Consider the following 15,049-nt stretch of genomic DNA (forward strand, 5'->3'; position numbering starts at 1 on the left):
AAAACAAAATATTCGTTGGGTTCCCAAAGAGGGTGGATTGTGAGAACCCACATTGGTTGGAGGGGAGAACAAAACATTCTTTATAAGAGTGTGAAAGCTTCAAGGACGTTGGGCTCCCCCAAAGGGGGTGGATTGTGAAATCCCACATTGGTTGGAGAGAAGATCGAAACATTCTTTATAAGAATGTGAAAGCTTGAAGGATGTTGGGCTCCCCGGGGTGGATTGTAAGATCCCACATTGGTTGGAGAGAAGATCAAAACATTCTTTATAAGAATGTGAAAACCTCTTAACAGATGCAGGTGGATTGTAAGATCCCACATTAGTTGGAGAGAAGATCGAAACATTCTTATAAAGAATCTGAAAACCTCTTAACAGATGCATTATAAAACCTTAAGGGGAAGTTCGGGCAGCGAATTTTAATATTTTGTTAACAAATATGAAATTAATAGTAGAGATGGATGAGAAAACAAGCAATATTTTTTAAAAATAAAAAATCAAATAACTACAAAACAAAATCCAAATAAATCAATTTTTTAGGATAAAATAATTGATATAACCATTTACTTAGCAGAATTACAGTTCCCCAATTCCCACTTCTAATCTTGTTACTATTCAAATCATTCCAACTGATAATAAAAATACATTTAAAAGAACTTCAAAAGGCTACACAAAATACCATATCCTTCCAAAGCACTTCCAAGCATAGTTTCTTGAGTTCTACTTGAAGGCTCTTTACTTATTGGTTACATTACTACACTGAAATGCTGCACCAAAACTTTGGCAAGAAGAACTCTTCACAATCCCAGTTTGAATAGGCAGGGAAACTACAGATGAGTATCATTTAGAAGAAGATTGAACTGGAAAATTCACATTGAGGCCGTTCGATTTTGGAGTCATACAGAGAATTTAATGCCTTCATCGTCTGTTGAAGAACCCTTGAAAATTGCAAGCTTTCCCTTCTGTTCAAGTTGCTTCAATGCTCTCATTAAAATCGTACGGTCAATCCCTTGAAGCTCTGAAAAATAAACGTATTGGTTTGCACAAATAAGGCTTCAATGTGATTAAAGGATGTAAACATTTAGTAATGCAAGTATCAAAAGCATAATCCTATTTGATTCATGAATTTTGTGTAAAAGATTATTTGTCTTTACTATGAACCTTTTTAGAGAATTTAACCAAACTCTTACATGACTCAGCATGAGTTAAGTTCATGCTTCGAGTCTCATCCACTTCATTTGGCATCAAATTTGTTAAATATAATCTATCGATCGGCAAGGACCAAAGAAACCAAAGTAGACATTTACAAATATAAGAAAAGTTTCTTTCTTGTGTGTGGCTTCCAGAACCAGAATCAGATATTCTTTTACACTAGAGAGGAAATGAAAGCAAAAACTAGTACAATTCCAGAACCTTTGATTCTATTCCCTGACATTCCTTCTTATTCAAATAATGATTTTCTGACTCTCATCTACGTAACTAATTTGTTTGCCCATAAAAAGTAAGTGATCTGAGTTATTAAACTTCTATCTTCAATACCTTTTTGTTTTTCTTTTGAATATGAATGTAAGGAGAAAGTTATCTATATTAATGGCTCCGGTATATCTTAAGTTGACAGGTTTAAAAGTTTACAAATAAAATGAGACTTAAACTAAACCAGACCATACAAGTGCGCGGCGAGCCCATGCAAACGGTTTAGTTAAGATATGCCAAATTCCACCAAGTATACAAATGGAACCTAACCATACATGCCCCCCAACTATATCTTCCAAATCGTCCACACTAACAATCCATCCTTCTCCCCCAAAAGGAGATTTTAGTAAATAACCAAATATAACACTTGGGCTAAGGGTCAAGTTGGTAATTTTTCTTACATCTCCCCCCCCCGGAGCCCAGGTATCATATACGCCCCCAAAATAAAGAGCTTTGAATACTAGAAGAAAAGCACCTATACCTAACAAAATTAAGTGAATACCCAAAATGGTAGTCATTTTATTTCTATCTTTCCACACATAACCGAAGAATGGAAAAGATTCTTCAAGGGTCTCGGGTCCCAGAAGTGCATGATAAATACCGCCAAAACCCAATACTGCGGAGGAAATTAAGTGAAGTACTCCAGACACAAAGTACGGAAAGGTGTCTATAACTTCCCCACCAGGACCTACGCCCCAACCTAGAGTAGCTAGGTGGGGAAGTAAAATTNTAGGACCTACGCCCCAACTAATTGTTCATATCAGTTTTGCCAGTGTTACATTTCCCCTTGAGCCAAGTTTCTTGGATTTATTAAGCACCAAGATGTTTTCCATCATCTTTTTCCCCCCTTTTTTTCTTTTTACTTTTTGAGGGAAGTGAACTTTCATTGAGAAAAAGTATTAAAAAATGCAAGAAGGTACAAGAAGAAATTAACCCCAAACAAAAGAAGCCAAACTAAAATAAAATCAGGCTCCAATTAAACAAAATAACACCTGAGGGATAGCCAACTAGAGTTGCTTTAATACGAATATCAATGTAGCAAATTAAAAATAGATTTAGAAATCATTGGAAGATCTAAATCGCCTCAGTAGAAGCAAGGAAAGTACCTGTTCCTCTGGACTCAACTCCTGAACGTATTTCCTCAACTGTCATAACACTATCTTCAAGTCCATTGTTTTTCACCTATTTAATAAGGCAATTGCATAAGAATTTTTCAAAGCACCCCTGGAATAGAGTTTGTTTGGAATGATTTGGATTTTAAGTGTTACAAAAATGTTCATAATTACTCGAACAATCTTTCCAAACAGGCTCAATTTGAGAATGTTGTCCTTCTTTAAAATAATTGTTGTAGTTTTTGAAATAATTGTTTTAATTTCTTTATTAAAAAAAATCAGTTGTAATATAAAGTAAATAAGTGTGGAAATGTGGAAAAATATGGGTAAAAAGGATTTTCAAGAGTTCGTCAGTAGAGGCATCAAACTCTTTGAGAAGTCAAAAGATGCGCTTAACAAAATTTTACAAACCAACACAACTGAAAAGGTATTTTCTTTAGCTTAATTTATAATCAGTCAACATTAAAGAATGTTAAAATTTCCTCCTAATCAAATCCAAATGCAACCAGAAGACTAGAATACTTTGAAAACAGCTTTAATAGGATAATAGCATTTATTACCCTTTCAAAAATCATTCCAAACTCCACCCTAAACCAATCAACTTTAACATAACTATGAGAGTTAACAAAGTATTTAGTCTTACAAAGTGCAAAATGATGTCAGCCCAATCTTGAATCCGGTGCCACAAAATAAGACATTTCCTATGTCCCTTATCCAGCCATTCTGCACGACCTATTGGACAATTAAAGTAACAATTTATCAGTTTTGGGAATAAATGGAAACTGTAAACAAATATAATGATAGAACAAAACTAGAACGGACTAACCATCTGAAACTAAGGCAGAGAGAAAAACTACTCTAGCTTCATGACTGAGAGATCCTGTAGCATCACAACCACACTGTAAAATACATCAAACAACTGAATAGTAGAACATAGATCCATGACTGAGAGTTCTAAACACCAAGTCCAATGTACTATGCTCCATAGAATGAAAAGGTTTCATATAATGAAGCCAATATCTTAATGTTTTTCACACTGTTCATGATGCAACTGTGAATGACTTCATTAGCGTTGATATTAATGCATGTACCAAAAGTCTTAACGGTCAATGAGGACCAAACAAGTTCAGGAATTTACTCTCAATGACAGAATTTGAAAATAGAGGAAATTCCTCCTCGAGTCCAATGACAAATATCTTTTGTGTTCGGCAGTAGTCGAGAATAAGTTCCTTCCAAAGTTGAATTTGCTTCTCACGGGTGTCCTTCACCGGTTGCAAACTGATAAGACATGCAATACAAGATTATAAGTGAAACTTAAGACATGACAAGCTTGATATAAAGTGAAACAGTCGAAGTTATCAATAACAATTTCAGAATTGCAGCAAGGTAGAATTACCAAATTCATTTTTTATGGAAAAAAAAATTATCAGATTCATTCTTATGAGGCAAACGGAGAAGCATAAGTGATCCAGAACCCTGTTATTGTTGCATAACTACTGGCTGAGCAATGAAGTGTTGGTTTTATTCACTCAGGGAAAAGCAATCAAAACCAAGAGATCAACATCTTCAGAAATTGACTCGCAACTTCCAAGTTACTTGGTTAAGCAAATAAACATGTAAAAAACCATGGTAACTGAAACAGGAAAAGGAAATTACGTGAAATATGGAGGGTAATTGAAGAAATGTGGTAGCTTGAAATCTCCCAATTTCTGCATTTTCTCTATTGCGCTCTCTGAAAATGAGTCCTATGGATGCATTTCTCTCTATAACTGAGAAATTTCAGATGGGTGGGAAGAAACTTAGCACAATATCAATAACATAAAGAGATAAATTAACGCAGAGATTCATAAACATGACAGGCCTAACCACTTTCCATTGATGCATAACTATTTTAGTGGTGTAAATGGTTCAATGAGACTAGAGACTTGCAAACTAAGACGAGCCTTGCATTCCATAGCTAGTATAAAGTTTCCTAAATTTTTTTCCTGTTGTTGATTATGATTGGAAATAAGCATGTCAAAGTAGAATCAAGTTTCCGTGTTTTCAAGAATCAGATCGAACTGTAAGGTAAAATTGGTATGGTGAAGCTATAGCTACAAGACAGCATATGGCATGATAACTTCAGAAGCATAAAGTACCATACTGAAAGGACCCATAGTACTGGAAATATCTTGGATGATAAGAGATTCGTGATAAGGCACCTTTTGTGCATCGACTTGAACAAGCAAATTTGTTGAAGAAATACCGAACAACTTCATAACTAGCATACTATTGCCTAAAGGAAAATGGCATATGAAATAGAATGAAGCGAAACCAAACAAAGATGATGACTTCAAGTGAGTCTGGAACGATTTTAAGTATTTACAAGTATTTTAACGGGTTAAAATCACATTAATGATCCTAAAGTAATCCCAAACTTTGCAAGATGATCATTATCTACGATCTAATGCTTGATAACAGATTGCCGCTCGACGCGCAAGCAAAACACGATTTGGTAGCTAAAATTATCGTCCTTGAAAAGTTTGGAATAATAGAACTAAACATATCCAGCCATTTTCGGAATAATTCATGCTTGATTCAGAGTAAAAGAAGCCAAAAAAACTGAGAATCAAAAACTCCAAACTGGAATTGAATTTTTCCACAGAATCTCGCGTATCCAATGCAGATATACAAAAATCTTTCAAAACTCTCCTCAAGCGCAGTGTAATCATAATTTTCCATCAGTGTGTTACGATATTTAGATCAATCGGTGGACGCAAAAAGGAAATTTAGAGACAGAAAAAGAAACTTAAATTGTACCTGTAATCAATCGCGAAAACAAGAAGATCTTTGGATTGGTTGCCAATAAAATCGTGCTTTGTGCTCGCCAAGTATCGAATTTCGGCTTCGTCAATCGGCTAACCAAGAAGCAAGACCGAAACAGTTCGGATCATCGCTGCAGAAGAAAACTCGAGCCCACTTCGGGCCCAAGATGATGAGTTTCCTCGGCCTCTTAAAATACAAATTTAATATTAATAATTTTTATTTTATTTAATAAATTATCGATAAAATTCAATAACTTTTTAGAACAAATAAATTTTAATTTTTTATTTATCTAATAAGACATTAAATTTTTAATTTTATGATTAATAGTAAATTTTTAAAAAATTAAATTGGTCCTTACAATGTTTATTTTTTTGTAATAATTACTTAACTAAACTTGTTATTTGTTTATTAATTAATTATTTTTAATTAATTTAAAATATTATTTTTTAGAGTAGGGTTATATTTATATCTTAAATATAAAAAACTTCAACCCCACTCTATGTTGCAATATTATAAATTAAATAATTACAATTTAATATTATATTAAATTATATTTACTCCACATTTAAAAAAAAATTAAAAAATATTAACGTCAACAAAAATCTCAAAATTTTAATTTTATGAAAATATTGATGTTGATGGATAAAATAAAATATATATTTAAAATTACAAATAAATGTTTTACATATTTTAAAGAAATAATTTATTATTATTATTTTTCATGTTTCATCCATGCTTCAATAGAAAATGTCTATAATTATAAAATATATTATATTTTCCACTGAATTATCATAATTAAATCTTAAAATTATTTATGAGATTTTATCCGAATAAAAATTTTAATAAATTATAAATTTATAGAAGTTTAAAAAAATCACTTTTTTTCTTTAATAATTTATTGATAATAATATATTTAGCGTGAAAAACGTTGGCGATTGAGCGCGCGCAAAAGAGCAAATGGCGTGGGAAGCATGCGAGAGAGAGAGAGAGAGAGAGAGATGTTGACTGTAAACTCATAAGAACTTGATCGATCGTTCTAAGTTGTGTCGCCAATTTATTCAACATTTCTCGACTAATCTCTCTTCAGATCGCATCGGCTGATCATACATTGATTCCGCAGTTGACCAGGAACTAGCAGCGATGGCCGTGTGAGTTTAATTCTTTTTCCATTTGAATCGGAACTATTTTCTTTAGCTGTTGATTCAGTCAATCTGAGGCATTTTGGTAGGATCGTCTAAGCTTTGTGTATCAATTGAAATTTCGTTGCTCATATCATTTTGTCCAAATTTAACAGAATCACAGTGTTAGACGAACACGACTCTCCACAATGGTATGATATTGTCCACTTTGAGCATAAGCTCTCATGGCTTTGCTTTGGGCTTCCTCAAAAGGCCTCATACCAATGGAGTTAGCATTCCTCACTTATAAACCCATGATCATTCCCTAAATTAGTCGATGTGGGACTTCCATCATCCAACACACAGTATACGTTTTAGTCTCTAATGTTAAGGATGTTATTGCGATTTTGTCGCTGTTGATTTCAATTTAGATTGTATGATTTAAACCATTTCCGCCGGTGGAGGTTGAATGTGGCTAATTGTTGGCTTGTGTGGAATGATACTTAGTGACTAGTGAGTGGACAAAATCTTAGATGAGAAATTAAGCCATTTAAGTGAGGATAATTTCAAATTCGTCTGAATTTATAAGAATTTGGTCTTTTTATATCTTAGGTTGATTAATTCTTCCTTTCAAGTTTTGTCAACTCACTAAGTATTATACCGTGTTCAACTATATTGAACATCTGCCAATGCTAGTGACTAAATTGAAACCTTTTAAGTGATGGGAAAAAACACTCAAGTGAAACATAAATAATGAAAGAAAGACAATGAATCAAATTTGTCACAATTTACACCAAATTTAGATGTCTCTAGACACATGACAGTCGAGTTGATTCTAATTTTGATGCTTCTGCAGAGTTACTTCAGCTCCTGGGAAAGTATTATTGACAGGAGGATACCTGATTTTGGAGAGGCCAAATCCTGGTTTGGTACTCAGTACAAATGCTCGGTTTTATGCAATTGTGAAACCACTGCACGAGAAAACTGAGGCAGAAAATGGGAGTGGGGTATGTTGTGTCCCTTCATGATTGTACCTCGCATTTGTTATTCGTATAACAAGCCTTTTCAATTCATCTTTTGCTGTTTATGCCTTCTGATTGACTTTTGTGATTATATTTTTACTTTATACTTCACCATCTATCTTGCTGTTGATTGTGAAGTGCTCTTGCTTGACTGAACTATAAATTCAGAGATGCAGCATGTCATGGTTTCTTGAAGTAAAAATCTACCCTTGCTAGGCAAGGGAATTGAGGGAGAGGAAGAATAGAAGTTGGTTATTGTTTCAATGCCTTAATCCCAACTTTTCTGAATGAAGAAATTCTGGATTGAAGAATTTTTTTTTTTTAAAACAATAGCATCATTATCCTTGTAAAACTGCTTTTACTGGCTCAATTTTTTGCACTATTTCCCCTAAAACAATTGTTTTGGCTGTTTTTGTGCTGGGTACCATTCATATTGCATTACATTACAACAGTCTCTTTTCTTTTCTCAGGAATGGGTAGATGTGAAACTGACCTCACCACAGCTTTCTCGAGAAAGTCTATACAAATTATCGCTTAAGAGCTTTACCATTCAGTGCATCGGCTTGAGGTATGTTTCTTTTTACTTTCCTTCAAACCACTTGCTCCCATGCCCCATCTATGCCCGCTAGTCTTTAATCAAGTATTTAGTTTAGCAATATGCTATAGGATGTATGCAACTTATTCTTGATTTCAATGTGACACTCCTTAAATTCAGTGAGTCAAAGAACCTTTTCGTAGAACATGCCTTGCAATATTCGTTGGCTGTTGCACATGGGATACTTGAGAAGAACAAGAAAGATTCACTGCACAGGTTGCTACTACAAGGTAAAACCAGTATGGTCTTCTTCAATCATTTAAAACCATTAATGCTGCGAATTTAGTTGCTAATTTTTCAAAATGGGCTAGCTTTGCAGGTCTCGATATCACAATTTTAGGATGCAATGATTTCTACTCTTATCGGAATCAGGTGCATGATATGTTTTGAACCCATCACTACCTTATTTCTCAACATCATGCTTATAACTTAGATGTTAGCCTGTATGGCTTTTCCTTTATGTATATTAGTAATAGTATCCCACATGCACTTATTCTTTGTTTATAGTTCTATCTGATTTCTAAGGAAATATTTGTTTACAACGAACAAAAGACTGTCTGATGGAGTCGGTGACTCTCTTTTCTTTTTCCTGAACAGCAAATAATTGTTTCCTTTGAAATGTGTTTCTAGGATACTGAGATTTTTAATATTGAATCTTTGTTTGTTGAAAGGATGTTGATGAGTTGATCCCATTTCATAGATTGAAGCACGTGGACTTCCGTTGACACCAGAATCCCTGTTGTCTTTTACACCGTTTGCATCAATTACTTTCAATGCTGAAGAATCAAGTAGTGAAAATTGCAAGCCTGAAGTTGCGAAGACAGGATTGGGATCATCTGCTGCAATGACGACTGCTGTTGTTGCTGCCCTACTTAATTATCTTGGAGTTGTAAATCTTTCCTCAACAAGAGGTCAAGACAAAGAAAATGATATTAAGGATCTTGATATCGTGCATGTAATAGCCCAAACTGCTCACTGCATTGCACAGGGAAAAGTTGGAAGTGGATTTGATGTCAGTTCGGCAGTCTATGGCAGCCAACGTTATGTTCGTTTCTCACCCGACGTGCTTACCACTGCTCAGGTATTTGCGCATCTGCAACCCATTATTTAGCTCTCCTTCATCCTTTTCCTTGTAATCTATATTCTTAATGACAAGAAACTGCCTGCTTACGGACTACACCATCAAACTAAAACACTTGAATCAAAGGATTCTAATGCCAATGTTTTTTTTCCAATTCATGAAGCTCTGTGAGCCTTTGTTTCTATGTTCTAAGCACTTCAAATATGGTTTCAAGATTCTTTACAATATAATCGTGATTCCCATAAACCATGCTATTATTGCGCAGCATTGGATAATCCTAATTTATGTTTTCAGTAGAATGAAGTTAAGCCTTTTGAGTCTTGGCTTTTCACTCATTTTTATTTGGGCCGTGAGTTGATGGCTTGATGATGACATGTTTGGAATAACTTTTTCTGTTGAAATTTAAGTCTTTGCGGCTTTAGAATATTAGATATTTGTCGGCAACTCTGACCATGTTGAAACTATTATGGTATTCCTTCCGAGTCCAATGAACTATCGGTTAACCTTCTTTTCTTAGTGATTACGATACAGAGACAAGTTTGTGCATTTTGTGATTAATGGGACTACTCTTAACTATTGGGACTTTTAATATCGGTTACTATCGGTTACTCTTCAGTGTACTGTTAAATGAAAGAGTGGAAAATAGGAAGATTCTTTCAAGAATATGAGATCAATTTAAGAAGTGTAATATTAGAAGGTAGGTTTTGTTTTTTCTTCCATGCCAAGGGTTCACTTACAAACATCTCATTCTAAGGTTCTATCCTCAAAATTGCATTACACATCTTCTGCTTGTGTGATTTCCAAACAGCATGAATGCCTTCCTGAACTTGCGTTGTCTCTTATACTTTTGTATAATTGCAGGCAGCAGTTAAAGAACCACTAGAAGAGGTCATTGTCGATATCTTAAAAGGAAAGTGGGACCACGAAAGGACTGAGTTTTCCTTGCCTCCACTAATGAATCTTGTGAGCAAATTGGGGATTTCTCCCTTACATTTATTTAAACAAGGATTTTTAGATTTTTTATTTGCAAATATTTTCAACATATGTAGGTTAAGATTATGGCTCCTAATGCTAGATTATTTTCTTATGCTGTGCAGCTTATCCTAGAGATCGTTCGTATATATATTCCCTTACATATATTCACTTTAAAACAATATTTTTCTACCAATCTAAATATAAATGTAGCTTAACTGGATAAAGACATTATAACCCTGACCAAAAGATACTGTTCGATATCTTCAGATATTTGAATCTTCATTCCGATGTCATGTTGAACTAAAAAGACGAAATTGTTCGATATTCAAGCAGTTTGGTTGTGCGTGTAGTAAGACAGTAAATAACTACCCAAGTCTATCCTCTGACACTATCTTTTCTTCTATGGTCTGTTTTTTTGTCAGTTATTAGGGGAACCAGGAGCAGGAGGATCATCCACACCATCGATGGTAGGTGCTGTTAAAAAGTGGCAAAAATCTGACCCTCAGAAATCTCAAGAAACATGGAATAAGTTGTCAGAAGCAAATCTCGATCTCGAGAGGCAACTAAATTTACTAAGAAAAGTTGCAGCAGAACAATGGGATGTGTATAAATGCATCATAAGCAAATGCAGCATGCTTGGATCAAAGAAGGTAGTTGTCAAGCTTCACTAAGTCATTTTTAGGATGCATGATAGAATCGCTTCCATTGTTGGAAAACTATAATGTAGTGAGATAATATCTTCCGAGTATAGAAGTTTGTTTGATTGTGTCCCTGCATACTAATTTACTTCTTTTATCCATGTTTCTGTTAGTGGATGGAACAAGCTACTGAACCAAACCAACAAGCCATTGTTAAAGCATTGTTAGGGGCAAGAGATGCCATGCTTGAAATACGAAATCATATGCGGCAAATGGGCGAAGCTGCAGGCATTCCAGTAAGTCTCTTTCTTCATTTCTTCTCTCTTTGATCTTTCATTAAAATATAGTTTTGATCCCTTTACTACGAGAAATCTGTTTTATTTTAGTCCTCGTCCTTTCAAAATTTAGTCCCTAAACGTTTAATAAATCTTAAAACTAGTTTTACGATTATTGTTAACTTTTACAAAAAAAAGATGGTCACTATTAGCTTTCTCTTTATAAATTCTAGAAATATGTAACTTTGTGCCTTTTCTTGAATGTGTTGATAAAAAACAAATCTTAAAATTTATTGAAAATACAATGTCTAAATTTGGACCAAAATTTATTGACCAAAATGATATTTTAACCTTAAACTTTCTATAACTTCAATTCCTTCCATTAATCATTGTCGATGGAAAGTACATCTGAAGCAACAAATGGAAATCATGTCAGTCTGAACATAGCTTAGTAAATAAGACATTCATTATCATCCCAAATATTGATTATTCGATCATCCTCTCTGCAATTGCTAAACTAAAAAAAAAAAAGAGTAAACCATCATATGGCATTTCATGCTCTCAACGTATCAGAACATTTCGGTCCAAAGAATACAAATAAAAAGTACCTGAGTTGTATTGTTGGGTATATATACAGATTGAGCCAAAGTCACAAACTGAGCTATTGGATAGAACAATGGAATTGGAAGGAGTTTTGGTGGCTGGAGTTCCAGGGGCAGGTGGGTTTGATGCTGTTTTTGCTATTACATTAGGTGATTCTAGCAGCCATGTGATTAAGTCATGGACTTCACTCAATGTTCTTGCCCTCTTGGTTAGAGAAGATCCCAATGGAGTTGCTCTAGAATGTGGTGATCCTAGAAGTAAGAGTATGGCACCTTCTGTTTAAACCCAACTCTTCTATCGTGTTTCTTGTATTATGTTTTCATCTTGTAGTTTGATGGATAATGGATTGGGGTTTTATCATTTTAACTGCTTTGATCATCAGATTTTTTGAGAAATACATTGGTTAAATTATAATTTGGTCAAATGAGATTGGCGAGGATCTCAGTTTGGGATTGTGTAACAACTCAAGTCCATAACTAGTAGATATTTTTTGCTTTTGCCTGTTATATATTGTCGTCAGCTTCATAGTTTGAAAATATGTCTAGCTGATGGCGATACATAATGAGGCCTAAGCGGACAATATTTGTTAGCGGTGGACTTGCGGCTGTTACAAATGGTATCTGAGCTAAACACCGAGCGTTGTCTTAGCGAGGACTTTGGGCTCTTAAGGGTGTGGATTGTGAGATCCCACATTGGTTGGAGAAGGGAACGAGCATTCCTTAATAAAAGTGTGAAAACTTCTCCATAGTAGACGAGTTTACAATATTAATAAGCAGTGAACTTGATTATTATAAATCGTTAGTTTAGTAAATTAAAAAAAAAAAAAAAAAAAAAAAAAAAAAAAAAAAAAANTTAATATTAAACTGTTGGAATCTAGTTATAATAACCAAAGTAGCTACATTATTCCAATTATTAATATTAATATTCAATATCTAATTTACTATAAGATAACTATTTGAAGATGCTTATGCTCCAAATAGCAAACAATTTAGTTCAATCTAAATTATTTAATAAAAAAAAATTATTATAAAAAAAATATGAATCAATAAAAAACAATACATTTTAAGAAAAAATTTAATTCAAAAGATGGATTCGACATAATTTAGCAAGTAAAAGTAAATTGAAAAATAAAATAGCTTACAAGAGTGCCCCAATATTCTCTAATAATTGCTTTTTACCCCCTACTACAAAAGCAATTTCTAAGGAGGCCCTACAAATTCTATTTTTGTCTCATATTTATTTCTAATTATAACGAAAAATCCAATTTAGGTATTATTTTTAGAGAGAAAAAAAAAAGGAGAAAATTATATTTATTTATTTATTTATTTATTTATTTGGGTTGAGAGAATGGGGCAGAAATAAAAAAGGACAGAAAGTTGAGGACAAAAAAAGAAAAGAAAAAAGTAGGGGGCCGTTGGCAATAAATATAATAAGTTGGTAACTTATAAACCAAAACCCAATAATTCTACTCTGTACTCCCCCACCTTTTATTCAGATAATAATAATAATAATAATAATAATAATAATAAAATACGAATTATTTATTTTTAATTCAGTTTCTCTCTGTAACTTAATTTTGTAGGTCCCACCTTCCAATTTTGATTTACAGTCGTCCACGTGGTCATCATTAAAATCACCTCCTTGTGGGCCCCACCGACCATGAGTGTGAGTGGTTATTCTCAATGGCGTTTGAATAATAAAGAAAAGATTTAAATTTACGACTCCGCTGAGTTAATAAAGGTCGTTAACTTTTATTTGGTTTTTAAAATTAAATTAATATTTTTAGGTTTTAAATTTTATATTTATAAAAATAATATATATATAATTAATTTTATTTTTAATTAATCTAAAATTTTATTTCTAAATTATATAATAATAACGGATTAGAAACCAATTTCACACTTCAAAAATTAAATTTGGACTTCTAAAACTCAAATAATCAAATAGAAATTATAGTTTTTATTTTAAAAAAAATGAAGGATATAAAATAATGTTTTTTTTTCAAGAAAAAAAGAATTATTTTTTTATTTTATTTAAATTATAAACACTAAACTTTATTATCTATTTGTTCTAAAAGTGTAACGGCCCAGATCCACAGCTAGTAGATATTGTTCTCTTTGGGGCTTTTTCTTTCGGACTTCTTCTCAAGGCTTTTAAACGCATTTACTAGGGGAAGGTTTCCACACTCTTGTAAATGGTGGTTTGTTCTCCTTCCAACCAATGTGGGACATCACAATCCACTCCCCTTCCAGGGCTAGCGTCCTCGTTGTCGCTCTTCCCTTCCTCCAATCGATGTGGGACCACCTCCAAATCCACCCCCTTTGGCCCCAACGTTCTTACTGGCACACCTCCTCGTGTCTACCCCCTTCGGGGAATAGCGAGAAGGCTGATACATCGTCCGGTATCTGGCTCTGATACCATTTCTCGATTTGTGCATCTCATCCTTGCGCAGTGGCCATGTTAATCTTCTCTATATCGTTCTAATTGTATGGAATGTTCCCCAAGTTTTAATTTTAAATTTTTTTAATTTTTAAAAATTCAAATATTTTTAAAAAGATGTGAATCATTGTACGGAAAGAAAAAAGAAACACAATTTTAAAATTTTGCTTTTTTATTTGGGTGAAGAATCTGAATGTTTCTTTATAGACAATAAAATAAAATTTATTGTAAAAAATAAGAAAATAAGTAAAAAATAATAATAATAAATTTTTTTAAATATATTGACTAATTATACTTTTCTCTTTACTTTTGCTTTTTCCTTCCCTTATTCCGGTTTTATTTTAATGATGAGGTGTCAGGTTGATCTGAATTTTATTATTATTATTATTATTATTAAAGATAATGTTGGATTTTAAAATAATGTTGATATCAACTTTTGTAAGGCACGAATTTGCCCACTAATAATAATAATAACTAGTTAATACATAATACATTTATTTTAAATAATAAATATTTAATCTTTTTTATTTAAAATACAATATATAATAATTAACGGTTAAAATTAATTTAAATTTAAGATTAAAATAAAATTTTATTTTATTTTTATCACTATAATAAGATAAATATATTATATAGGGATAAATATATTAAAAATTCTATTTATTTATTTATTTAAAAGTTATTTACCAAAATAAAAATGTAATAGAAGACTAATATTAAATAAAAGTCAGACAATAATAATGAAGTATACAAATTACCATTATGGAGTCAAAGTTAACGATACCGTTACCGTCAAAATGGAGATGATTGCCCACGCTCTTCGAAGTACTTTGAAATTGCAATTCTATTGTAAATATCTTGGTCGTGTTCGCCTTTGTTGTCACGCGCTTGGCAGGCACGTAGGACAATAGCTTCA

The 15,049-nt window shown here is 33.0% G+C and overlaps 2 protein-coding genes and 1 non-coding gene across 3 annotated transcripts; 1 reads left to right on the top strand and 2 right to left on the bottom strand.

Moving 5' to 3' along the window:
- Positions 1-512: 512 nt before the first annotated feature.
- LOC111800869 (vacuolar protein sorting-associated protein 25) lies at positions 513-5,546 on the bottom strand. The gene is made up of 7 exons (XM_023684764.1): positions 5,382-5,546; positions 4,239-4,351; positions 3,721-3,860; positions 3,409-3,462; positions 3,226-3,314; positions 2,577-2,652; positions 513-1,015 (listed from the first exon to the last, which is right to left on the bottom strand). Exons 2-7 carry the CDS (start codon positions 4,295-4,297, stop codon positions 894-896), a joined length of 540 nt encoding a protein of 179 aa, XP_023540532.1. The 5' UTR covers positions 4,298-4,351; positions 5,382-5,546; the 3' UTR covers positions 513-893.
- Positions 5,547-6,330: 784 nt separating this feature from the next.
- Positions 6,331-12,115, top strand: LOC111800823 (phosphomevalonate kinase, peroxisomal-like). Its single transcript, XM_023684690.1, has 10 exons — positions 6,331-6,535; positions 7,362-7,512; positions 7,998-8,095; positions 8,243-8,352; positions 8,442-8,494; positions 8,823-9,203; positions 10,065-10,166; positions 10,601-10,828; positions 10,990-11,112; positions 11,729-12,115. Exons 1-10 carry the CDS (start codon positions 6,528-6,530, stop codon positions 11,975-11,977), a joined length of 1,503 nt encoding a protein of 500 aa, XP_023540458.1. The 5' UTR covers positions 6,331-6,527; the 3' UTR covers positions 11,978-12,115.
- Positions 12,116-14,100: 1,985 nt separating this feature from the next.
- LOC111801246 lies at positions 14,101-14,206 on the bottom strand. The gene has a single exon (XR_002816120.1). It is a non-coding gene; the product is annotated as a U6 spliceosomal RNA (small nuclear RNA).
- Between the last annotated feature and the right edge of the window lie 843 nt (positions 14,207-15,049).

Source organism: Cucurbita pepo, chromosome LG08, assembly GCF_002806865.2.
Source record: "Cucurbita pepo subsp. pepo cultivar mu-cu-16 chromosome LG08, ASM280686v2, whole genome shotgun sequence".
Taxonomy (NCBI): domain Eukaryota; kingdom Viridiplantae; phylum Streptophyta; class Magnoliopsida; order Cucurbitales; family Cucurbitaceae; genus Cucurbita; species Cucurbita pepo.